Genomic DNA, 27,413 nt, shown 5'->3' on the forward strand with positions numbered 1-27,413 from the left:
AGCAAACTAACTTTTAGGGTTGGAAAATGACTATTATCATTCAATCCCATGTGCCCTTCATCCCATTCATCCATCCTTCCATGTAACATATTACTTTTTATTAAAAAAATACTATTTTTAGATAGAAGAATCAATAAATAAAAAATGGTACTTATCTAAACTCTAAATATAATAAAAAAAAAAAGAAAAAAGAAAAAAATTGTGTCGAGTTATAGAGAGAGAGAGAGAGAGAGAGGAAATTTGGATCTTCTTTCTGTTCCTACTTCTTCTTCTGAACCCAGGTTGTGTTCTTGTTGGCTGGTAACTGTTCAAAATCAAAATCAAGATATGGGGGTTTCCATTTTAGATGGGAAAAATTAAGGCTGAGAAGTGGCTGATGGAACAAAAGCTTTTTTATCGCTTTATCAGATGGGCAAAGAAAGGAATCTGATGGGTTATTGTGTAGTTCTCGGTGACCGTCTTCCCTTCGTTGGAGGCCGTGATTCAGAAGCAGCCCTTCTCGCCCACTCCTCCCAACCTTCCCAAAAGAAGAGGTTTTCTTCTCCTCTTCTCTCATTTTCTCCTTTCTAGAAACTAGAGAGATGTTGGCATTGGTTGGTGGTGAAGGTGGCATAGCAGCGGCAGAGACAACAATGGAGAATGATTTCGACTCTAAGCTTCGCCTTCAGAACTCTAACTCTTCCGTGCAGCGATCTAAGAGCTTCGCTTTCAGGGCCCCTCAAGAGCATTTCACAATCCAGGACTTCGAATTGGGCAAGATTTATGGCGTCGGCTCCTATTCCAAGGTCTTGTTCCTCACTCTCTCTCTTTGTAAATTTATAATTGGCTTTGATTTGTTGGTAGTCTGTTTCTTGTTCTGTTTCGATGATTTATGGTTTTTAGTGACAAACTCCATTATCGGCTCCTGCAACCATGAGTCTATGTCAAACCCATTCCTTGCGGGGGTGGGGGAGAGAGATCTTTCACTGAAGGTTCCCTGGTTTTGATTAATTATTGTTCGGGCAATTCTCGGTCACTATGGTCTAGCCAATTAAACCAGGAGTTTCTGAAGAGCTCACCTTAAAGTAACAACAAACCCGGTTGGCTTTTGTCATTGCCCTCTACTTCATTCAACCCTATACCTTAAAATAAGCTCAATAAGGTATTGACCTCCCGGTTGTATGCGTGATGAGTCCTTAGATCCTAGAAGGAAGAATAAAATGGTTGATCAAGTTCCCCCTAAAGTTGATAAGATTTCATTATTACATAGAGGGTAAAGGAACTAGGACGTAAATTAAGTATTTTCTATGGTTGCTTCCAGGCAAGGGAAGTTCAAATGCATTTTCGGATTCATAATAATGGGTAGATGACCTTTGTGCTACCTGCATTTCCCAGTCTTGCTAAAAGTTAAAACTTTTGGATCTTATCTAGGTTTTGAGAGAATTTCTAAGTTTCTATTGAGTTCAGTTAGGTCATAAATCCAACAGTCATTTTGGTTAAAATTTTGGGATGTCATTGTGCTATGACGATTGACGATGAGTAAAGTTGTTGAACTGAGATTTAAAACCTCAGCAGAGGATTAATTGTTATTAATATTATCTTACATTGAGAAAACTTGATGCATATCTGGTTAAAATTGAATCTTCCATGGCTTGTTTGGGTGTGTAAGAAACAGAAATATCATTTCTATTGCAAAACCCAGAACTCATGCTACATCCTCTCCCCTCCCACACCACCCCACCCCAAAAAAAAAAAAAAAAAAAAAAGTACTATTACCAAATTAAATTTTTGAACATGCTTGGGGTGTGGTTTCAGAATATATTGTTCTTTAGCTTAACATTCCGTTCTATCAGTTACTTTATACTTCCTTAGTAATTAGACGTGGTTTATGTAAAATGTGAGACATAGTCTGCCCCTTGAAGTTCTTGAAACCTATGTAAATCCAATTTTTAGGCAGAGAAGAATCCATTTATGCTCCCTTCCAGTGAGAGTTATCCTTTTGTGAAGTTGCTTCTCCAAAAGCACCAGGAAAAAAAAAATATTGAAATCACTATCAATTATTATGGAATATCATTTGTATTGGAGTAAACTCCACCAGTGTTTGAAGGAGGAGGGTCGGTATGCCAAGTTGGCAGATGACACTGAAAGAAATCTAGCCAAACCCTTTTTACATGGATTCTAGAACCATATATTTTCACCGATATGTTAGGGCGTTTCCCACAATTGACGTTCTACACTTTGACCTGGGTGTAGTGAATAATAAACAAGGGTTAGCTAAGGTGTCCCCAAGAATTGAGATCTTGGTTTCGGACTTGGGTTCGCTTAGGCTTGAAACCGAGATTACTTGGAGATTTTTGTCAATTTCGACCGAGATTTAGTTCTATGGACGTCCCTTATAAGCGATGCGCAGCATTGGTGTCCAGATGCGATGACAAGTAGGCAAGGTTTCTCGCATGGTAGACGAGTGTGGGTAAAGAAGCTAGTCCAAAAGCGTAGGATTAGACTAGCATCTTGAACATTGGATGTTTAATGGGTAAGAGTCTAGAATTGATAGATGTTACGAGGAGAAGAAGGATTAACATAGCGTGTATTCAAGGGACTAGATGGAAGGGTAAAAAAACTAAGGAGTTGGGTGGCTTTAAACTTTGGTATACACCAAAAGTAATAGAAGTGGAGAGGGCATAGTAGTGGGTAAAGATTTAAAGAATGATCTGGTGGATTTGAAAAGATTTGGCAATAGGATTATATCCATCACGTTTGTGTTAGAGAAAGAGGTTTTTAATATAATTAATGTTCCTAGTATGATTGAATGAAATTAATAAGTTACAATTTTGGAAACACATGGATGGATTAGTGGCACAGTTCAAAATTTCGCCCAACTCTTGGCGAAAGTTCACTAATTTTGCCAAAATCTCGGTAAAATTTCGCTAGTTTCAATATGCTTGAAAGAAAATAGGAGACGAAACCAGAAACAGCATGATTCAGTCAAAATTTCTCCGATTTCGGTCACAAAAATGCACTGATTCTTTGAAATTTTGGTCATTTCGACCGTTTGTCCCCCCAATTTGGCACTAATAGAAAAAATGTGCTATTCGGTCGAGATTTTGCTATTTTCAACTGAAATACGAGTTTTGAACCTTGATTAGCGCAAGATTTTTGTTAATGAGAAAATATTATTTTAGGGGGTGATCTGAATGGACATTTTGGGACAAATCGTAGAGGCTATGAAGGTTTACATATAGGATATGGTTTTGGAGAGAGGAATGAGGAGGGGATTTCAACTTTAGATTTTGCTGTGACTTATGAATAATCTATTGTAGACACATATTGGACGTCATAAATAGTACCTGGGACGCCTACTTTTTCCACTTCGCATATTGGCTTTAATTCACTACAGTGCCAACCATTAGTTTGATTACGTCGCGTTCAGTTCAAGCTGGTCGATGAAAATATTGATAAGCATTAGCACTGACTATCATTCTTTTACCTTCTTTCATGTGAACGTTGACTAAAAATAGATGAGCATTTAGTTACCTTCAAAAGTTGGCATCAAAGTAGCCAAATAGAGTTTTTTCTTAGTAGAAGGTCCAATAGGTTGTTATGTAAAGATTGTAAGGTTACACCAATAGAGAATCTAACCGCAACATAGATTAGTGGTCATGGATATGCGTCTCATTAATCCGAATCGTAGGAAAGGTGAGCTTATTTGCCCTAGAATAAGATAGTGGAGCTTAAAAGGAGATACCTTAAAATCATTTATTGATAAAGTGGTTAAACAAGAAAAGTGGGACTTTGATGGAGACATTAATACAATGTGGAACGAGATGACTACTTATCTTAAGAAGATTGTGAAAGATGTCCCAGGCAAATTATAAAGAAGATGACATTCCTCTAGGGAGACTTGGTAGTGGAATGATGAGGTTTAAGCAACCATTAAGATTAATAAAGCTAGTTTTAAGGCACTGTAAAGAACTAAGGATGTAGAGGATCTAATAAGGTATCAAATATCAATTGGCTACAAATGAAGCTAAAAAGTTTGTGGGAAAAGCAAGGGCAAAGAAATATGGAGATCTTTATAGCAATTTGAGCACAAAGAAAGGGGAAATAGCTATATCTAGCTTAATTGAGGGAAAGGAAGATCAAATCTTTTGACTATGCTAGATGTATTAAAAGTGAAGGTAGTAAAGTACTAATAAGGGATGAGGACATTAAGGAGAGATGGAAAGATTATTTTTTCAGCCTACTAAATGAAGAAATTTTGAGGAATAGGGTTCTGGAATACTGCATTACCCATCAAGACACCACATGTCGTAGATATATACAAAAAATAAGGATGCCTAAAGTAGTGTCGTTTTATTTAGAGATTGCAAAAAGGATCTACATATGCTCTTTACTGACCTAGAGAAACTTATGACATTCCCTGGAGAGTTATTCTGGAACGTACTAGAGAAGAAATGTGTTTCAAGTAAATATGTGGATATAATTAAAGATATATGTAATGGTGTGGTGTCTAGTGCAAGAATTGTGGGGGATCAAGGTAGTGAATTAGCAATTTCAATCGGGTTATATCAAGGATTTGCTTATCATGGATGATTTAAGTAGAGACATTGAAGGTTAGGTTCCTTGATGTATGCTTTTTGCTGATGATATTATTTTGGGGGATGAGACGAAAGAAAAGGTTAATGCCAAGTTGGAGCTATGGAGATCAACCTTGGAATAAAATGTTCTAAGATAAGTAGAACGAAGACAGAGTATATTGTGTGCAACCTTAGTTACGCTGGGACAGATAATAAGATGGTGAAAATTGATGAGAGGAAGATTTTGTATGGTTATTTTAGGTATTTGAGATCAATCATAAATAAAGAAGATGATATAGAGGACGAGCTCAGAGAATGTTGGTTACGATGATATGGGCATGTTCAAAGGAGGCCGTTGGATGCACCAGTACGGAGGAGTGACCAGATTCAGATGGATGGAGCGAAAAGTACTAGGGGCGGACAAAAATGACCATTGAGGAGTTAGTAAGAAGATACATTTAAAAGTTAAGTCTCCTCCCAAGTATGGTATCTAACAGAGCTGCCTAGAGGGCTAAGATCTGGGTTACCGATTGTTCGTGAGTGGGATGCCCCAAACCTCTTTTTTTTTTACACGGATTCATGTAGCCGACCCCATTTAATTGGGATAAGGCTGAGATGTGTTGTGTTTCACAAAAAAATAAAATAGGATGGATGGAGTGGAGAGGTGCATCCGAAGTGTTGTGTGATCGATGTATTCCTTAAAACTTGAAGGAAATTTTTATAGAATAGTCATACGACAGACTATGATGTATGGTGTGGAATATTGGGCAATTAATAAGCATCATAGATAATCTCAGTGTAGTTGAGATGGATGTGTGGCAAAAGTAGGAAGGATAAATTAATGAATGATTGTATTAGAGTTGATGTGGGAGTAGCTCCGATACATGATAAGCTATGAGAAATTTGTTTGGGGTGGCATGACCATATTCAATGGAGGCCTTTGGATGTTCTAGTATGGAGGAGTGATTTGATTCAGATTGAAGGCGCCAAAAGAGCAAGGGGCAGACCTAAAATGGCTCTAGGAGAAGTGTTGGGGAAAAACATGCATAGCTTAGGTCTTGTATCAAGTATGAGCTCGAATAGAGCTGATTGGAGGGTAAAGATCCATGTTGCAAACCCCATTTAGCTGTGATAAGGCTGAGTTGTTGTATTTGTGTTGGAGAAAAATATTCTATGGGCTCTAAGCTATGCCTTTAGTACATAAATGAAGTTTGGAATCTCATTCCAACTAGAAATCTCTTAAGCCCTTAATCCTTTGCCAAAAGTGATCCTTCCATTTGTTGCCCTTGCCCAATCTTCGAAGATTGGAACTGGCATTCTTTCTGGAGGAATTATATCAACTGCCTTTTTATGAATTACTATCCACCCTTTTCTGCATTTCCCATTTCTACAATTATATGGACATTCTGAACCTTTACTATTATCATTTTCAGTGAAAATGTATGTTCATATCTATTGAAGTCCTCAACTCCTGGGTGGCGATCGAACTTTGGAGAACTTAATGCTTTTCTAGTGCGGTGACTTGGAATTTTTCATCTCCCTCTGCCAAAATTAAATTGTTTATAATGTCGGGACTATTGAGATGCATTGGCTAAAGTGTCTGGTTCCAGTTGTTGTGATATGCAATGATTCATTGTTATTTGTGTTATATATATATATATATAGAGAGAGAGAGATATATATGTGTGTGTGTAATAATTCTGTGATCAGGTTGTGAGAGCAAAGAAGAAGGACACAGGAAATGTATATGCTTTGAAGATTATGGACAAAAAATTCATCACAAAGGAAAATAAGACATCATATGTGAAGCTGGAACGCATTGTTCTTGATCAGTTAGACCATCCCGGCATTATCCGGCTATTCTTTACATTTCAAGACACCTTTTCTCTGTGTAGGTATTTCTGCTTTTGGTCTTAATAAAAATTTCATTTTTTCCTTGCTTGATTTACGTTCTATCGCTTTCTTTCTGAACCAATGCATTCGTTTCAAATAGGAGCTAAGATTTTTTACTTTGCGATACTTGCTTACTTTTGTTGACTTTGCGATACTTGCTTACTTTGATTTATAATCTGATATGGTCCCATTCATTGTTCTTTGAAGATATGGCGCTCGAATCTTGTGAAGGTGGAGAACTTTTTGATCAGATAAACAGGGTAAGTAAAATATACTCTGGATCACAGGCTCTTCCATTATTTTGTGCCCACCATATTGGTCCTTTTGTGGCATCTGGTTAATTTCAATGAATGCAGAAAGGTCGTCTGTCAGAGGATGAAGCTCGCTTCTATGCAGCAGAAGTTGTGGATGCTCTTGAGTACATACATGGTGTTGGATTGATCCATCGTGATATTAAGGTATTGCCAGTTACTTGTTTGTTCTGTTTCATGGCATGTTGATCATGCTAAGGGTTATTCTTATGACAGCCAGAGAACTTGCTATTTACTGGAGATGGACATATTAAAATTGCTGATTTTGGTAGTGTAAAGCCTATGCAAGATAGCCGAATTACTGTCCTTCCAAATGCTTCATCAGGTGAGGTTATCATATTATCCTATGGATACCATTTAAACTGAAATGGTTGTGTGATTGTTAATATTTATATATTTTTTATGCACTATCCAGATGATAAGGCTTGTACCTTTGTGGGAACAGCTGCATATGTCCCACCTGAAGTCCTTAATTCTTCCCCAGCAACTTTTGGGTAAGAGACACTACAGACACATGCATAACATATCAAAAACTTTCAATTTGGAAACTAAACAAATTTTTTTCTGCATTTATATTTTTTGTAAAATCTGTTTTTAGACTGAAAAAATGGTTTTTACATGCCACTTAATTTAATGACTTGTCAAAAACAGAAATGACCTTTGGGCGCTCGGATGCACCATATATCAGATGCTTTCAGGAACTTCTCCATTCAAAGATGCTAGTGAATGGCTCATTTTCCAAAGAATTATAGCCAGAGATATTAGATTCCCAGATTACTTCTCTGAAGAAGCTAAAGACCTTATTGATAGATTATTGGTAAGTCACAGGTTATTTGCTGCTTGGCTTTGGTTTCATTTTGAGTTGGTTAGCGTCCATGGCCTAGGGTTTTCCTTCAACCGCACTAATTTTTTTTTGGTCTACTTCACCCCCAACTGAGAAAAGGAAAAAGAAAAAAAAGAAGAATTGACATTTGCTATGGTATCAAAACTGCTTCAAAATAATTCTTTTCGTTCTTCATAACCATAAACCTTTTGACATAATGCAGTTTGAGCAATGTTGCTTGTAAAGGCCTTTTTATTTTTATTTTTACTTTTTTAACTTACCCATCATTTTTCTCTCGACTCTTTCCTGACTTTTCTTCTGCTATTGTAATTCCTCATTGGATTATCACACACCCACCCCCAACCAAAAAAAAAAAAAAAACCTCATTGGATCTATATGCATATAAGATCTGTCTATGGGGATGTGGTGCTCCCATATTGTAATTAGAGTATATTCAACAACTAGGCCATATAGAGAATTCAGTTAGCCACAGAGAAACCAGAATCAAACCAGACATGCTGATCTGGCTTTGGATTGGACTATCTAAGGTGAAGATATTATTAACCAAACTGAAAATATGTACATTTCTGAATTTAGAATATGAAGATATGTCGATTCAGAAATTTGAACCTGGATCAGGGAAATTCAATTGATTGTTAATGCTTTTGTATGAATTAATTTGAAAGAAACTGCAATAAAAATAGTAACTGCGTATTATATCATCCGTAAAAATGTGTATACAGAAATTTTTTTTTTTGTTGGATGAATGAATAATTAATAACAGGAAAAAAGGGGGGAGGGATATACAAAGGCAGGGGAAGGGATACAGCCCTAGGGGGCGGGGGCGGGGGCGGGGGCGGGTGGGGGGGGATCCAGAATTGACAAGGGGAGACCCTAGGAGACAACAGAAATCCTGTTCCTTGGGGTGTCAATGACTGGACGAAGGGGAAAAGAACCCAGTTTGGAGGAGACATTAAAGTAGATGGCCTTCCAAATGAACTCAAAAGATCTGGATTTGGAAATCCATCTACGAAGGTTGCATTCCATCCAGATATGGTTGTTGGCTGCTCCAAAAGCAAGTTTGACGGCAGTGTCGCAAATGGAAGAACTCGAAAAGGTCATATCAATCCAAAGCCATTCTCTGGATAAGGGGAGGGTGGTTTTTTGGGTAGGCCAACAATTGGGAAAGGACTAGCTTCCAGATGCGGGAGGAGAAAGAACAGTCGAAGAATAGGTGGTTAGTGTCTTCATGGCCATTCCAGCTAAGGCAACAGGCGGGGAGGGGGGGTAGGGATGTGGCGGGATATGAGGAAGGCTTGGGTGGGGAGGCAGTTGGAGAGGGCTCTCCAAATAGTGATTTGTGGTGCAGGATGTGGGCTTTGATAGAATTGTGCTAGGGCACTTGGGCGGAAGGGGAGCGGATGAGGTTCCTAGGCTGAGGCAGGGGAGAAGGTGCCCGAGGAGGATGTGGTCCAGATGATTGATCAGCTTTGGAGGAGAGAGAATGTCAAATGGGATCAAGAGAGGGAGAGTTAGGAGGAGGGGACCAAGAGGTAAAGGAGATGATTGAGGACACCATAGAGGTTCTGGGCATACCAGAGGATAGACTACGGGGTTCTGCATGATCGAGGACAGGACACTGACAGGGTGCCAGTTGTCAAGCCAAAAGGAGGCGGTGGTCCCATTACTGATGCAAATGCGGATGATAGAAATGGCAAGGGGCCTGGCAAGATCCAGGAGGAATTGGGTTTATAGGCGATGGTCCATAGGGAGTCTAGGAAGGAGGGAGGAGTAGACCTTTTTTTTTTTTTTAAGCAACTTTGTGTATTGAATAAGAGAATAAGAGAGAGAATTACAAAAAGAGGCAACCTCACCCAATCCCTTTAGACAGACCTAAAGAGGGGTAGAGAAGTCCCTTAACAAGCAGGACAGGCCCTTCATACTGCCATGTAAAAGATTATACAATCACTTCCCCATTACATTACTTCCTAAAATAAATAGTGCGGTTGGCATCCAAGTCCATAAGACTTTGTAAGTCTTGAGGAGAAGAACTTGTTGACCCAAATGCTTGGTTTTTGGAAACAAGCTTCCAGACCAGTTTAAGGATGGCGGCGGACTTGGCATCTTTGATTCTCCTTAGGCCAAGCCCGCCTTCCAACATGGGGAGGCAAACAAAGGACCAACAGAGGAATTTGGGGGAATCAAATTCTTTCCACAGGAAAGAGCAGAAGAGGAACTCCATGGATTTGATGGTGGTTTTGGAAAGCTGCAATACTCTCGTCCAATAAATGTAAGAGGATTGGAGGACTAATTGGATGAGGACCAAGTGACCCGCTTAGGAATGGAGCTTGCTTCTCTAAAATTAGAGTATCTTGCGAGTTTGCTAAGCATGGGAGTGTAATGGTGGGTAGAGAGCCTGGAGGAGATGAGGGGAAGGCTAAGGTATTTGATAGGCAGAGAGCTAAGGGAGAAGCCAGTTAACTTGAGGAGATGGGCTTTGCTAGAGTCAGAGACTCTGACAAGGAAACAATGGGATTTAAGTAGGTTGATGCGGAGGCCAGAGAGATTCAAAGTGGTGGAGGGAGGACATAATGGATTGAATGGAAGTTTCGTCAGCTTTAGAGAAGATCATAAGATCATCGGCGAAAGCAAGGTGAGGGAAATTGAAGGCTTTACATTTAGGGATCGGGGAGATGAGGAGGTTGTCGGTTTGGGTTTGGATGGCTCTCGAGAGGACCTCAAGGGCTAGACAAAAGAGGAGAGGGGAGAAGGGACAACCCTGTAGATGCTAACAAAGAAGGGGAAATAACCAGTAGGGGAGCCATTTACGAGGACCGAGAACATGGGAGAGGAGATACAATAGTAGATCCAGTGAACAAAGAAGGGGGAAAAGGACATGGCCATGAGCACTTAGGTAATGAAATCCCATTTGATGGTGTCAAAGGCTTCGTGGATGTCAATCTTAAGAAAAGCGGAAGGGGAGTGGGATTTTCTATCAAAGCCTTCGACAATCTCATGGGAAAGGATTATGTTAGTGATGCTCCTACCGGCTATGAAAGTTGATTGGTTGGCACTGACAAGAGAGTCGATGACAGTTTGGATAGGTTGGCCAGGATTTTAGCAATAAATTTGTAGAGGAGATTGCAGAGGGAGATAAGTTTGAAATCCATCATGGAAGAAGCACCCTCAACCTTAGGGATGAGGCAGAGGAATGTTTGGTTAATGGATTGAATTGGGAAGGGTTGAAGAAGAAGTTTTTGATAGCTTTGGCGAGGTCATCGCCAATGATATCCCAGAAAGAGGAGAAAAATTCCATGTTGAAGCCATCCGAGCTGGGGGCTTTGTTGGGCTTATGGGAATGGATGGCGGAATGGATTTCATGGTCGGAGGGGATGGATTGGAGAGAGGGGATGAGGTGGGAGGGGATGAATTTGTTAAGGAGGGTGGGGAGAGGGAAGGGCGGGTGCGGGAGAGGGAGGGGGAATGGAAGGACACGGCTTCAGCCTTGATTGCCTCAGGGACACTAAGAGTGGAACCATCTCTAGCCTGAACAGAAGGATGGAATTAGAGTTGGATCTAGATTTGATGGATTTATGGCAGTAGGAAGAGTTAGAGTCTCCAAGATCAAGCCATTTAATGCGAGACTTCTGTTTGAGAAAACTCTCTTCTTGAGCGCGAGACTTCGGATTGAGAAAGCTCTCTTCTTGAGCGAGCAGGGAAGTGAGCTCAAGGGAGGACTCTTTCTCTTCCAAAGCTAGGGAGGAATTATGAAGATGAGAATGGAGGCGGGACTGGATTATAGCTAGGTGATCCTTGCACGCAGAAACTCGAGCATCAATGATTCCAAAGGTAGAGTGGTTCTAGATTTTGAGGTCAAATTTGACATTTTGAGCTTGAGGGCAAAGGAGATAAAGGGAGAGGACGAATGGACTGGTTTCCTCCAAGCAGATGAGACTATAGGGAGGAAGCTTGAGTGGAGTGTCCACATATCGAAAAACTTGAATGGCTTGAGGCCAAAGGAGACAAGAGAGTGAATTTAAAGAGAGATGGGGCTGTGGTCAGAGATACTAGGAAGGTCAAAAGAGGCATGGGACGAGGGAAAGGATGAGAGCCACGCCTCATTGACAAAGACATAGTCAAGCTTACAAGCAATGCAATTGGGACCGTAACACTCGTTGTGTCAGGAGAGCTTAATGCCTGACCAACAGGAGGTCACCTGAGCTGCAGTCCTCGATGCAGGAGTTGAAGGCATCAACAAAAGAGGGAGCAATACCCGTGCCCCCACATTTCTAATGGGAATGACGAACCACATTGAAGTCACCTCCCCAGCCCCAAGGATGGGAGCTGACTTGGATGCCCAGGAGGCGAAGATTATCCTAGAGAGGAAGCGATTGGGAGCTCGGTTGAACCAGTATAGCAGTGAAGAAGAGAGTGATACCATTTGAAGGATCCGAGATAGAGAGGTGGATGAATTGGGAGGAAGAAGAGAGAATAGAAATGTGGATTTTAGAGGAATTCCAAAAGATCCAGATTCTACCATTGGGGCTGGAGTAGTTTGAAAGGAAGGACCAGGAAGGGGCGACGCATGAAGCGATGCGGGCGGCATTAGCTTCGGGCACATAGGTCTCAAGGAGACATCAAAGGATAGTGATGGAGAATCTTAGGGAAGAAAGGGGAAATCAGAGTATAGAGGGGGAAAGAGGGGAATCACACTTGCACAAACTCAACGTCTTCATTCAATTATCAAAATCACTCTAAGTCTTCAATCGATTATAGCCAATATATAGGAAAATAGGAACATGAAATTAAAAACTTAACTGAAATGGAAACTAGCCTAAACTAGGAAATAACTATAAATGGAAACTAATGCAAAGGAAATAAATCTTAACTCCTACATTCAAATCTGAAAAATAAATGGCATGAAATAAAATACTAAATAACTACTAATTTTATTTCCAACCCTTGTTGGACCAAAACCCTGGGCTGGACTGGTTCTTCTTGGCTCTTGGCTTCCAAAGCTGGTCATGCTGGTCCAACCAGGTAAGGGCGGCTGTATCTGTATCAACTCTCCTCCTCTAGGAAAAGGACCGAGGAGACTGTCTGAAGGAATACACTGTATGAGGAACGATCCCACCATCTTCTTGAGCTTAATTTCAGGGTGATCTTTGGCAGGATGAAACTTCATAGTCTTGTTGGCATACTTGAAAGCATAGGTGTTGGCATAGCCACAATACTGTACTTTCTTGTCAAACAACCAAGGTCGACCAAGAAGGATATGGCGCACGTTCAGAGGGAGGACGTCACATTGGACTGTATCCTTAAATCTACTAATAGAATATATGACCAAACACTTATCTGTGATTTTGAGATTAGTGTTGTTCACCCAAGCAACCTTGTAGGGATTTGGATGTGGCTCTGTCTTCAATCCCAGCTTGCGAACAGCGTCTTCAGAGACAACATTAGTGCAACTTCCTCCATCAATGATCAAGGTTAACAACTGGTCATTGCACTTCACATAAGTTTGGAAAATACTACGGCGATGCCAATCTTCATTGTCAGTGGCTTTCTGAGTGATCAACACATGACGAATGATATAAAAAGGATGTTGGTCTTCATCACTGAGAGTGTCATTGACTTTACCTGGCGCATGCTCTTCTCTTAAATCAACTGTCAGAACCAAATTGCTCTTCAGGAATATGTGGAATAGGAGAATCTTTATCAATAAAAGCTACCAAACGGTTAGGATAAGCTATTTGCACGTCTTCCATGGTAGGCAATCTACTAGATGTAGGGGCAACACTAAGTTGAGGGTGCAAACCATTGGGAAATTGTGCTACTAATACTTCTTCATCCCACTCAAAATCAGAACGAGTGGCCAAATAATAAAACCTCGCAACATATTCTTCAACATTCAAATTCTTCTGTTTCAATTGTGCAAACCTGAGATGCATGTGTTGCTTGTAATCAGAAGGCAAGAATCTCCGGTTAATGACGTCATGCATTTTAGCTCAAGTAGTGACTAAACCAATGCCTTGGGTTCGGTTCAGTTCTGTTGTTGTTGCTTGACCCACCAGATTCGGGCCGTGCTTTTCAGTTTGGCCTCTGCAAATAGGATCTTTCGAGCCTCAGTCAACCCGTACCATCGGAAGAATGTATCTAAGCTATGAATCCAGTCAAGGTACAGTTCTGGATTGTTGTCTCCATAAAAATCAAGGACATCCAATTTTGCTACTCTTTCTGCTCCATCATCATGTTTACCAATTCCATATGGTGGTGGAGGTGGTGGTGGTGGTGGTGGTGGTAGTGATAGTGACGGATCCTGTGGAGTGGTGTTGGAAGAATCCTTAGATTGAATGTGACTCTTTCCTTTATCTGCTGCCACCAAATGATCAATAGAACTTGCATAGATTCCACTATTGTTTTAAAGGACGTGACCATGGTAGTGAGAGCATCAATTTTTGTATCAGTTTCTCCTTTATAAGAGTTCAGCTGTTGAACAACTTCACTATTGGCTACTATGGTGATGATTAACAAAACAACTCTCAGAGCAATGGCAAAATAGTAAATAACTGAAGGCTTAAAGGAAAATGGCAGAATGGTAATTAAATGAGGATATTCAAGTGGAGGGCACAATGGTAATTAGAAGGCAATCAATTTAGAAACACAGCAATTATATGGGAAGGGCATAAATGGAAACAGTAGTAAAATAGGAATAAAGGAATTAAAATATAAGGAGAGGGGTAAAGTGGGAAAATCATAAACTAAAGTAAGAAAGAGGGAGAAGCTCTTGGGGGTGGGGTTTGGATTACGACAAAAGAAGGTCTTCTTCGATGGAACCAGCAGCGATGGTTTTTTTTTTTCTTCTCTGTCGAACTCAGGACCAGCGAACCATGAAGAGAGGGCTGTTGCGATTGGTGATGGAGGATGAGTTTCTACAAGAGGGGTTTCCTCCTGGAGATGGAGACCTCAACAGAGGCGTCGAGGCGAGAAGGTTGAACATAGGTAAGTAACTTGGTCTCTCGTACTCTCACTTCTCTTCTTCTTCTTCTTCTTTTATTTTGTGTCTCTTCTCTCGCCTTGGTTCTTCTTCTTTCTTTTCTCATCGCCTTCTTCTTTCTTCTTCTTCTTCTTCTTCTTCTTTTTGTCGCCTTCTTTCTTCTTTTTGTTACTCAAACCCTAGCAGGAATGGGTTTCGCCTCCTCTATTTTGCAATAGAGATAGGTTTTTTTTTTTTTTTTTTTTTTTTTTTTGCAGGGAAGGCTTTCCGACTTCTCTCTTGCCTTACTGCTCTTTTTTTTTTTTTTCACTTTCTAGAACCTTAGGAGATGGGTTTTGATCGAAGGGGTTGGGAGAAAAAGAAGGGGGTTGAAACAGAGGGGTCTATTCTTCTCTGGAAGAAATCGTTTTTTTTTTTTTTTTTTTTTTTTTCTCAGTCTCTGTAGAAACTAGAACTGAGAATGGGAAGGGAAGATAGAAGATGGAAGGAAGAAGGGAATGGGGAGAGAATGAAGGAGGATCCTTCGGCTCTGATACCAAGTTGATGGAGAACCTTACGGAAGAAAGGGGAAATCAGAGTACAGAGCGGGGAAGAGGGGAATCACACTTGCACAAACTCAACGTCTTCATTCAATAATCAAAATCACTCTAAGTCTTCAATCGATTACAACCTATAAATAGGAAATAGGAACATGAAATTAGAAACTTAATTGAAATGGAAACTAGCCTAAACTAGGAAATAACCATAAATGGAAACTAATGCAAAGGAAATAAACCCTAACTCCTACATTCAAATCTGAAAAATAAATGGCATGAAATAAAATACTAAATAACTACTAATTTTATTTCCAACCCTAACACTGGGTTGGACCGGTACTTCTTGGCTCTTGGCTTCCAAAGTCGGTCATGCTAGTCCAAACAGGTAAGGGCAGCCGTATCTTCATCAGATAGACTTGGAGGACTTGATGCGTGAATGGATTTTGGCTTGTTTGGTCAGGGAATTGAGACCCAAGACATTCCAGATGGTCCAGGGGGGAGGGGGGAGGAGGGAGGCAAAAGCAAGCTAGCCTCAGGGGAGCTGAGGGGGGTAGGGTGCGTTAGCAGGCTGGCTACGATGCCGTCGGTGGTAGCTGATGAGGGGAGGGGAGGGGAGGGGAGATGGGTGGGTTGAGGGGGGTGTGGAGAGGGAAGAGGAGGGGTAGGGGATGGGTGGGCAATTCCTATTGAGAGAGATGGGCGAATAGTCAGCAAAGTGTGGCGGCAGCAAAGTGTGGCAGCGAACGGGTCAAAGAGCCTAGCAGTGAGAGTTGTGACAGGTGTGGCATGGCCTTGCCCCTGCTCAGCTCACAAGGTAGGGGAGGATTGCCCTTGGGGGTGAGAACAAGGGGGAGTTGAAGAAGACCAAGCCGGCTATTGGCGCAATACTAGAACATACAAGTGGAGCCATGAGAGACATGGCTAGGACTTGGGAAGGCCAAATTGAAGGAGACATGGTAGTAGCGCAGGTTGATGCTATTGTGGCAAGGCCTTGCCCCTGCTGGAAGATCAGGGCAGGGCAGGGCAGGGCAGGGCAGGGCAGGGCGGGGAGCTTCATGGAGGTGAGACGAGGCAGCGACAGAGTGAGTTGGATTTGTCGAAGAAGACGTGGCATGGGCCTGTCCCTACTGGAAGAGTAGGACAGGCGGGGGAGCCTCGTTGAGGAGAGGCGAGGCAGGGATAGAGAGTGAGTGCTGATAGGATCCAGCTACCTGCCTCAGCTGGAGGAGTAGTGCAGGGAGAGAAGGCTCGAATCAAAGAGGGCGGTGGCCGAGAGGGAAGTGTAGGGGGTGGGGTTAATAATAGCCAGGAGGAGGTGGGAGGTGGGAGGTGGGAGGTGGGAGGCGGGAGGGGGGAAATCCTCAAAGGGGGCGTTGGTCAGAGAAGAGGACCCTTGAGAGGAGTGGGTCAGGTCAAGGCAGTCAGCGGCTGCACTGGAGAGGGTTGAACAGAGGTGGTTATCAGATGGGCTAGGAAGGGCCGAGTCAAAAGAGGATTGAAAAGGTGAAGTGGGGCTAAATGAAAGGGGAGCTAAGGTTATGGGCTTAGAAGAAGGAAGAGGAGCAGTGGGTTTAGAGGAGAAATGGTTTGGATGTAATGGGGGAGGAGGGAGATGGGCCATTGGGTAGGTTGAAGAGGGAGGGATGAGGGGTATTTTTGTAAAAGTATGAGAAGGGAGAGGAAGAAAAGGGGGGAGACATGAAGGTTGAGAAGGGGGGAGGCCAGAGCCGACAGGTGCCTTAAAAGGCAAGGTGTCAGAGACACCGCCGAAAGGAGGAGGGAAAGAGGAGTGAAAGGATTCATGACCAAGGCAAAAAGAGGTTGAGGCAGCAGCTATAGGTGATAGGGGATGGCAGGGGGCAGCATCATCAGGGCTAGGGGGCTTGGAATGGCTAGCAAAGTGATTGTACAACGGTCAACTGGAGCATCTAGCGGTCGAACAGATGCGACCAGCACAGGGACTGGTAGAGGGGGTAGTAGCCAATTTTGAATTTCGCCAGTGTTTACTTCTCCTCCGTCCACAGCTTGGGTGGCGATGGGAAATGGAAACAATGGTTTGTAGGGGGGGTATGGTTGGCAAGAGAGGCGATTGTGGTAGAGGAAAGGATTAAAGTATCGATATCGGTCGCTGTATCGATCGGCCAAAATTAAGATATGTATCGGAGGGTATTGTATCGTATTGGAGATACGCTAAGAACGCTAAAAATACGCACATAAATGGATAGGAAACACTTTTTTATATACTTTTGCATGAAAAATTTATTAAGAAAAGCTATTGATAACATGTATTATGCATAAACACTAAATTGAGGGTATCACACTAAGAATTCAAGGTTTGTAGTTGTCCCATAAATGTAAAATCCTTGTTCCCAACCTTGATTTCCACTTTAGTTAGAGAGAAAAATGGTTGGTAGCAACTTTGGAACAAAAACACCTCAAAAAATCGTGTTTTTCTGAAAAATGACCCAACTTGGCCATTATATGATTGTAGCGCACCGTATCGGTGTGTATCGTACCGTATACCGATAGGGTACGATACACACCGATACGTACCAATACATATCGAAACATACATTTCACTCGATTTTATTTTTTCCATAGAGTATCGGTACGTATCGGTGCGTATCAGAGAGTATCGATGGTGTATCGGTGCATATAGTAGGATACGTATCAATACGAAAGGGTTTTAAAAATTCCATGTATCTTATCGGTATCTGTCGATACGGTACGATACGCACCGATACTTAAAACCCTGGGTAGAGGAGGATGGTTGATGAGTGGAGGCGGTGGTGGATGGATGTGTCATGTGTGGTATAGTTATGGGTGGTTGCTATGTGAAGGGATGTGGAGGAGTGTAAGGCCGGAGGAGAGGAGGGGACAGTTGTGGAAGGGAGGGACATCATATCTTCTGGAGCCGGAGGGGCATGTTTGTTACAACTCGAAGACGGGTGTCCAAAGATTTTGTAGTTGGTATAATGTGGTGGAATCCAGTCGTATATAATTTGTTGGTGAAAGGCCGCCCCTTCATCATCCATGACAATGACAGAAGCTGGTGGTGGCACTTTAGCAGAAACTTAGACAAAATTCGGGCGTAAGAGAGTCTTTGCATTCTCTTTGTTCTGATGTCTATGAAGAGTGATTTACCCATAATGGAACCAATGATACTTAATCCTTTTTTACACCAGTAGTGGAGAGGGATATTAGGGAGGGTGATTAATAAGGGTATGGAGCAGTGATTTATCTTATGAAGCTACATAAACCGATTCCAGAGCCGAAGGAAAATGGGTCTGTTGCCCACATGCCAAGGGCAGCCTTTAGTAGCTATGAGCATATCATTCTCCATTGTGAAGTTGAATAAGAAGACGCCATTGTCAAGGGGGTAAGTATCGAGAAGTCCATTAGGTTTCCATTGTTTAGTGAGGGAGCTTTAACAATGGGGAAGGGTGGTCGACTGCCAAGGAAGAAAGAGCAACCCAGTGCACGAGGCTCCCACTACTGCGAGGTCTGGGAGGGGCAAGTTGTACGCAACCTTACCCCCTACTTCGCAGAAGTGGCTGTTTCCAGGTTTTGAACCTTTGACCAACATGTTGCAATAGTGCAACTTAACCGAGGTGCAACTTAACCGTTGACTACCAAGGAAGTGGCCAACTAAACAGAATCTCCATTTGGAGATTTCAGAGGAGAAGGATGCTGCCAGGTACCTGCCGATTTGTTTGTCACCGAGAAGGGAGGGAGGGACAAAATGCAGAGAGAGGTCATCTTTGGAGGTGGAGGCAGAAGGGTTTAAGCAGGAGGACCAAGTTTTGGATGCTGGGAGGGGGGCCGGAGGTGAAGGGAGAGGGGGGGTGGTGGAGAGTGGGGGAGAAGGGAGGGGGGAGGAGGGAGGGCGGCGGAGGCCATGGCCTGCGGCGAGAGGGCGCACCCGAATTGAATAACTAGAGATCACAAAGGAAGAAATCTGATCTTTTATGGAACTGCAAACAATACCAGTGACCAATAACTTAGAAAGAAAGAAAGAAAGAAAGAAAAGAAGAGGGCTGTTCAACATGAACAGTATTTAGGTTTGACCACAGACCCTAGGACATGATCCATTTTCACCCAACAAGCATAAAGAAAACTATTTCGTAACAATTCAAAAATAAAGACGGGGCTAACTTACCCAAGGTGAGCTGTCCCGATAAGCTCGTCAGGACAGCCAAGTTTGTGCCAAGTGGCAGGTCGGATGTGGTCCAAATTTGTGTACATGTAGATCTAAAGGTCCCCAACATCTCAACAAGTGGCAAAATATAGCTCTTGAAATCCAGGAACTACAAGAGGATGCATGGGGATACAATGCATGCTAATACATGGGAGGGTATTTGATTGAATTAGGTCCTGAAATGACATGTGGCTAATCCAATCCTTGACCTATCTATCCAGTGGTCAGAAAATTTCCATATTATCATGGCACGTGGCTATAAATTGGTGAGCCACTATGACAAGTTCATCAGGAGGCCCATCCTGATGAACTCTTGCCTACAAATTATGCCCCATATCTTTATAGCCCAAGGCCGGGACCAAATTCTAGTCTAAGTTGAAATTAAATTCCAATTTCCAAACAGGAAACATTACTTTAATAAATTAACTCGCATTTGACTTCAACCAAATCTTATTTTGGAATTAAAATAAAGCCAACTACCTATTGGACAGAATTCAAATTTCCTAACTGAACATAATCTTCAAATCCTGGCTCAAAGAGGAAACAAAGAACGTAAAAGTAAAATCCATATTTACCTTGAATAGTAATTTTGGTACTTATGATAAATAGTGAAACTGGTTGCTGCTTTAAAAAGAAAGTGCAGATTACCATATACAGTAGATCTTGGGATTAAAAAAATAAAATAAAAATAGAGAATTTACAGAATTACATTTCTTATGGTTTATGTAGCTGCTCATGCAAGCATAAAACTTCAAAGCAGTCTGTCAAATTAAGGAAGAGTCTTTGATTGCCAATAAATTTGGCAAATGATGATGACTTTTTTCCAAAATCTTTTATGTACCCACTGTGATACCTGACCCCTCATCTTAATCAAAGTACTTTGTCCTGCACAACAGTACCTGGGTCCAAGGTGTGGGGTGTGTGTTTTGTGGATCCCTCAAATCAGAATTTATCGCTTTTCTTATTGGGAATATTTATCATTAGCTTGTAAATGCACCACATAAACTGTGAGCGTGTATTATTACAAACATGTTGCTCTTTAAACGTTAAACATAAAATTTTAGTGCTCTAATTGATTCAATTCAGAAGAACAAGAAGGCCAGCAGCAAACCAGGCTTTTGGTTGGGTTAGACTAGACCAAAAATGAACCAGTAGGCTTAATTTTGAGTGCAATGAGTTATATGGGCCATAGGCTTGTATTTTGGGTTTTCTATTATGATGTGCCAATTCTATTGGCCCAAATAAGAGGGATTTGAGGTCTTTTATTAAATTAGGTGTTTGTTTTTATTTTCTTAGAGTTTTCTAAATACTGTTTTCAAGAGTTAAGTTGTAATGGGACTTTCCTTAGCTTGTGCAAGGAGAGTTTCCTTATTCTATTTCTTAGTTCTATAAAAAAAAGAAAAGGGGCTACACAACTCTGCTATGATTTTTGAGATTCAAAAATAGCCTTTTCTTGTTAGTTTTGTGAGATTCAGAGGTCCTTCGCTGTGAGATGCACTGAAGCCCTTGGTGATATGCCAAGTTGAACTGGTGGGGTTCTAGTCAAGTTCTAGGTGGGAAGCCCAATCCATATTCTTCTTCCATATCTTTCTTTCTCCAATTTTCAAGGTCAGTTTTCTGATTTCTCCATCCTTGCATGCTTGTTTTCCAGTCTCTGTTTTGTCTCTTGAACTGTTGATAGTTTCTTCTCAGTTTCAGATCAGGTTCTAGTGCTGGTTTAGTAAAACAACTGCGTCCATTGAATTCAAGTTCTGTTGGCAGTTTTCTTCTATGTTTGAGTTTTGTTACAGCAGAACTTTGTCTTGTTTCTATTCTCTACTATTTACTAATTGCTGATGCACTTGTTATTTCTGTTTACCTGAGTTTCCTATTCTGATGCACTATGTCGAGTGATTTGCTATTTTGGTTTCTTGTTGCTATTTCCTGCTGGTTACTAATTCTGGTATTTCTTTTGGTGACTTGCTATTTATGACACTACCCCAAATCTCCCAATCTGATCATTAGATCAGCATAAGAAGTTACAAACTTGTTCTCCTTGATAAATAGACCTTTCGACCAGATTCCCATTCATATGTATGAAGGGTGTACCTGGTGAATGAGGCTCCTGCATATGCGAGGTCTTGAGGGAGGGGGCAAAAACTACACAGCCTTACCCTGAGAATACCGAGTCTGTTTCCACCGCTTAACCATCAGGTCGCAACATTCGTACCTTACCGTTGGACCAAGCGCGCCCCTTATTCTCATTCATATCTGAGTTGTTTAAATAGAGTTATCTGGTTTTCCCTCGATTCTGGTTCTGTCCCTATACCTGTGATCCTGTTGCAAGCTGATCTCCCACTGGACTTCACTGGTTTGAGATTAGCACTTGCATTACTAGTCCCTATGAAGCTCTTAATGGCATGCTTCAAAACAAAACGATAATTTTCTGGTATCGACATTATTAATTGTATGCCTATTTTGGTGCTTGATATTTTTATAAGGGAAAATTGCCTTTACATAACCCGTTTAGGAAGGGCTTATGAAATAGTCCACCATTTTGAGCCATATGGACAAATGATGTGGTAATTCTGACCATTGGATAGATAGGACATGATTTAGATCAGCCATGTTTCAAATTTTAGATTATAATTTAATCAAATACTACCTCCCGTCCTCCGGTTGTATTGGCATGGATCCCTATAGATGTTTATGAATGCCTACATTTCTCCGACCACTACCGTGCATTCCCCCATGTTCCTGGATTTTCAAAGCTATGTTTTGCTACTAGGCAAACTCCCATTGGACTGAAACTTGACATGTGAGCAGGGGCCCATTAGTTTTACCTAATTTAAGGCTGGGTACAGATACACTCAACCCCAGTTACAAACCAAACTCCAACCAAAATAACAGCCCAACAAGACGACTCAAACTAGGTACTGTTTGTAGGTCCAGAACAGAATATATAATCAACTGTGATATCCAACAATAATCAACAGCCCCTTATGTATATTGATTTGCCCCCACAACAGTAAGGTAAGGCCCTTAGTCAAAACACAGCAAATAAGGGAAGAAAACCCTAGCTGCAGGTCACAATTTAGGTCAAATCAGAGAAATTTCACTACTCACAATCAGAAGCCCGAAAGAGGCTGAATCCTTGGTTGGAGGCTGCTTATAAGGTCCTTAGTTAATCCTCAAAATTGCGTCCTGAACTGATGGCTAGTTACTGAGATCCACAAATTCTTAATTTAGGTCAAAAGTTGAGAGATTTCTTGCATATTGAGGACCAGGTCTCAGATAGCCTTGAAAGGCTGGTCGAGTGCTCTTTGGATAGGGCCTGAATGACCCTCAAAACATGACCTATAATGATCCAAGGATCTGTGAGATCCGGAGTTGATGATGCTGCCCAGAAAATCTCCAGAGTAAGTAATCTCAGGGTGTAGGACGGGCTCTTGGATCACAGCAGAGAGCAGGGGACTCATCTCGTAATCAGTCTTCAAAGCCCTTTGATAGGATCATAACCACTCAAGATATAACAGAAAATAAAAGGAAGAAAAAGAATTCGATGGAGGGATGAAAAGAGGGGGAAGAAGAAGGGTAGTTTGGTTCAGGCCTCTCACCTTCCCCTAGGCATTTCACCCTCTCAAGTTTTGGGGCATCTCACCCTCTAAATTTGACTCTCTCAGCCATGAATAAACTCTTCAATTTCATTAGCAAATTCTTGGTTCAAGTTACAATCGATTGAGGGCCTTATTTTATAGCTTTGGCCAAGCTTTTACAAATGGAAAGTCCTACTTTTAGGAACCATAACCGAAATAGAAACTTGTAAGGAAACAAAGACTCCCTAAATTGCATTGCGTGCTAACTAAGAAGGAAATAAAATTTAGAAATTAAGATCTCCTCTAATGCTGGAATCGACCCTCCTTTTGCCTGTAGTCCAAGTCTTCACTAAATGACAAAATACGCTGTCATCTTCAAATTGGTAGAGAGATTTTTTCTCCTCCTAAAGTTGAAACCAATTCTCCCTGGTTGCTTTCTGAATGGGTCTCACAAAGAGAGATTAAAAGTCGTGATTGAGAGACAGATCTTCTAGAATCTCCCCAGCTGGCTCGACTATTCCTGGAACAGAACCAGAGCCAGATTGGCTCGATGGGACTGATATGGAAGCTGGCTGGTCTAGTCCTAACTCCCATCATGGTTCGAGCTGGTCAACTCTTCTACATTACTACCTGTCCAAAAAATTTGGGCATCACCTGATCTGCCACATGGCATATTTTTAGGGCTGTTTAGGCAAGTCTTCGTAAGTGGACAGTGTCAGAAATGTGTACCCATATATGATGTTTTCATGTGCCCATGGCAAGTGTGGAGATCTATATTAGCTGTCTCTCCTCATCATAAGATTTAGGCCCTCTTTGGTATCATTTTTCTTTTTGATTTTTGTTCACAAAAATAATTTTCGTTGCATTTGGTATCCTTTATGGAACTTGTTTCTATTTAAAAAAAATTGATAAAACACAAAAACCAAAAAGAAATCAAGAGTCATTTATGTGTTTTGGCCAAAATTGATTTTTAGTTATTTTTGCGCTGAACTTTATTGAGCACGTGCTTAAACCTTCAATATGGAGGGGTAAAGTAGTCATTTTCTTTGTAATTAGGAATCCAAGCCCCTTGCCTCCTCTTCTTCAGTCCAAAATGGAGGAAGATGGGAGAAGGGAACATCTCTTCACCCATGTCTTCAAAAAATCATTTTGCACATAGGGATATCAAACTATTTCTCACAAAAAAACCATTTTTGTTAATTTGTTACCAAACCATTTTTATGTTTTGATAAAAAATGGTTTTTATTAATGATTTTTGTTAAATAGGTAAAAATAAAAAAGAAAAATGATACCAAAGAGGGCCTTAGTAGTCGAATGGATCTGACTCCTAGTCACATACCCATGCCCAAACCCATTTAACATAGTTACACCACTTATGACGTTTTCAAGTTGTTTGTTTCTTTTCCATCTCATGTTGGAGTTGAAGTTTTTTGGGGGTTTTTTTTTTCACCCAAGTTTAGATTATGGTATAAAAGGAAGAGCTTGCATTTGCTTTTTTTGGCCTTGAAACAGTGGAATCTTCATGGGATTTCCAACCTCAAGCAAGTTGCATTTTCCTTGTGAGTCCCACCTCTAGTATGATACTTTTCCATTTGCTTTATATATTATCTAGAACGCTTTCAATTTTTTCAGTATTGGATTTGTTCTGGGATCATTTTATGTTTCTCTTATGGTACATGAGAGTTAATTTTGCAGAACTTTCTGTTTGGAGCATAGTTCAAAAAATTAAAATCCAGTATATTTTGTACTGTTCCTTCAACAATCTTATGGTTCAATTATAATGATTGTGGGTTTTAATAAGCTATGCAACTTTACTGCAGGATATAAATCCGAGCAGAAGACCAGGTGCTGGACCTGATGGTTACATTGCACTCAAGATGCATCCATTTTTCAGGGGAATTGAATGGCAAAATTTAAGAAAGCAGACCCCTCCTAAACTTGCTTTGGATTCTAATGTATGACACTGTTTCAAATTACAAATTTGAAAAGGGGTGCAAGTTTTCCTTTCTTGAAATTGGGGGCACCTAGCATTTGCTCAGTGTTTGAAAGTAATTTAAAGTGCAAGCATGCATTCTTTTTGGTTTCAGACTGCTGAGGTTGATAGTGTTCAGGATTCTTCATGGAACCCTTCGCATGCTGGATATGGTTCAATGAGAGCTAATGAGGGGACTGGTGGTGCCACGTCGTCTTCTGACACAACTGGTCATGTGACTAGACTTGCTTCTATTGACTCGTTCGATTCAAGATGGTATTCTCCAATCATGTGGCCTTTTTACTTTTTCTCTGGCTTTAGTGCTTCCAGCAATTTACAACATGGTTTGTGGTAGAATTATATCTTTCTAGACATATTATTATATCTACCAAGGGTGTTTCAAGTTCCAAGCAACCAAATATGTAGGCCACCTGAATGAATGTCAAGATCCTTGCATGGATTCTTTGTAGGCTCTGATTTTTATTTTTTATTTTATTATAAATAACCTCTGCCTGTCTTGGGATCCACTAGTTTGGTATAAAGTCCACCCAATGGATGGGTGTGGGCATGCACTTGATATTGTTATGGGTATCTACCATATGGTTGTAACTCTATATATCTTTATTCTTTTTCTTTTGCCTACTTTACCTGCCAATTGCGGCCCCCGCCCCAGAAGGGTGGCCCAAAAAAAAAAAAAAATGTGAAAACTGAAAGAATCAGGTCCCCCCCCCCTTTTTGTGTGTGTGTGTGTGTGTGTGGATGTCGAAATTGGCATGCTGATACTGTTCATTTGCTTTACATTATTGACAGGCAGGAATTTTTGGATCATGGGGAATCTGTTATTATGATCTCAATGGTGAAGAAAATACGGAAGCTAACAAACAAGAAGGTGCAGCTTATCCTCACTGACAAACCGAAGTTGATTTATGTGGATCCTTCAAATATGACAGTAAAAGGGATCAAAGGGAACACGATATGGTCTGATAACCCCAGTGAACTCAGTATCCAAGTCTCAAGTGCTTCACACTTTAAGATTTGTACAGTAAGCTTCTTTCTTTATCTGCCATATTCCTACTTTATATGCAGTCCATCTGAATTGGGTTTCTGAAAAATTTTCAGCCAAAGAAGGTGATGTCATTTGAGGATGCAAAACAAAGAGCTTATCAATGGAAGAAAGCAATCGAGGCCCTTCAGAACCGGTGATTTCTGGTTGGTGGCTTTGAAAACATAATTCTTTGTATGTCATGAAATTGAGGAGGAACATTAGAGATCCAAAACGGATCAGGTGCTTTGGAGAAAATTTTCCCCTTTTATTTTTTGCTTCAAGAGAAATAGAGTTATGGTGCAGGCATTTTAAGATGTACTCACTCCCTCTCTGGAACTGTGACAGTGGCCATTAAAGGTTGCAAGAATATGTGGTGGCATCACTGAAAGCTCTTTTGCCATGTCTTTTTTTTTTTTTGGGGGGGGGGGGTTGTGTACATCCAGCTGATTATTTACTGTAGTAAAGAGATATTTGCAATGAAGGAGAATTTTGTTGTTGTAGAACAAGTTGATCTATCTACATCTACTTGTTTAAACCATGGACAATCAAACCTTGGATTAATCAATTTCCATTTTTCAATCCATGCTTACTGCGATATAACTTACACAAGTAAGATGGATTCATGCCTAAAATATTGTCAACCGGATAACTTTTCATCCTAAAGACAATATTAAAATTGCATCGATGCACTCCTTTCTGAAGTGGTAAGAATGTTGTACAAACTTGGATACCATTGAGGCTGTAAGAAGTAGTGTTTACTGAATAAGAAAATTATTTTTTATTTATTATTCTTTTTTTTGGGGGGGGTGGTGTGGGGGGGAGAAACCTATTCATATATTTCTGGTGTAATGTTTGTTGTACTACAGATTTTGGTGTACCTTTAGTTACTCGAGGACAGATAATGAGGTGGTGAAATTGATGAGGGGGATTTCACAAAGTGATTATTATAGTATATGGGTTTAATCATAATAAAGAAAGTGATATAGAAGATGCTTCATAAAAAATTAAAATAAGATGGATGATAATAAAGAAAGTGATATAGAAGATGCTTCATAAAAAATTAAAATAAGATGGATGAAGTGGAGAGGGGCATTAGGAGTGTTGTGTGATCAATGTATTCCATAAAATTTGAAAGAAAATTTTATAGGATAGTCATATGATCTATGGTGTGTAGTGTTGGCAGTTAACAAGTGTCATATAGATAAACTTAGTGTAGAGGGTATTGAGATGGATGAGTAACAAAACTAAGAAAGATAAAGTAAAGAATAATCATATTAGAGTTGATTTAGGAGTAGTTCTGATACATGATAAGCTATAAAAAAGTCATTTGAGGTGGCATGACTTTGTTCAACGGAAGCATTTGGATGCTCTAGCACGGAGAAATTAATTGATTCAGATTTAAGGAGCTAAAGTGCCAATGGTAGATCTAAAATAACCTTAGGAAAAATTGAGGAAAGCTATGCATATTTAGGCTTTGTATCAAGTATGACCTCGAAGGTAATTTATT

At 40.8% G+C, this 27,413-nt stretch overlaps 1 protein-coding gene across 2 annotated transcripts; it reads left to right on the forward strand.

Annotated features, from left to right (window-relative positions):
- The first annotated feature begins 201 nt into the window (after positions 1 to 201).
- On the forward strand, positions 202 to 26,485 carry LOC122059755 (3-phosphoinositide-dependent protein kinase 2-like). 2 transcript variants are annotated; one of them, XM_042622793.1, is made up of 11 exons: positions 202 to 785; positions 6,267 to 6,447; positions 6,657 to 6,709; positions 6,806 to 6,907; positions 6,977 to 7,085; positions 7,176 to 7,254; positions 7,412 to 7,577; positions 24,710 to 24,844; positions 25,001 to 25,137; positions 25,672 to 25,903; positions 25,981 to 26,485. In XM_042622793.1, exons 1-11 carry the CDS (start codon positions 582 to 584, stop codon positions 26,062 to 26,064), a joined length of 1,482 nt encoding a protein of 493 aa, XP_042478727.1. In that variant the 5' UTR covers positions 202 to 581; the 3' UTR covers positions 26,065 to 26,485. The 2 variants fall into 2 exon arrangements, with proteins under 2 accessions (XP_042478727.1, XP_042478726.1); XM_042622792.1 differs by having other exon boundaries at positions 203 to 785; positions 24,977 to 25,137.
- The last annotated feature ends 928 nt before the right edge of the window (positions 26,486 to 27,413 follow it).

Source organism: Macadamia integrifolia, chromosome 13, assembly GCF_013358625.1.
Source record: "Macadamia integrifolia cultivar HAES 741 chromosome 13, SCU_Mint_v3, whole genome shotgun sequence".
NCBI lineage: Eukaryota > Viridiplantae > Streptophyta > Magnoliopsida > Proteales > Proteaceae > Macadamia > Macadamia integrifolia.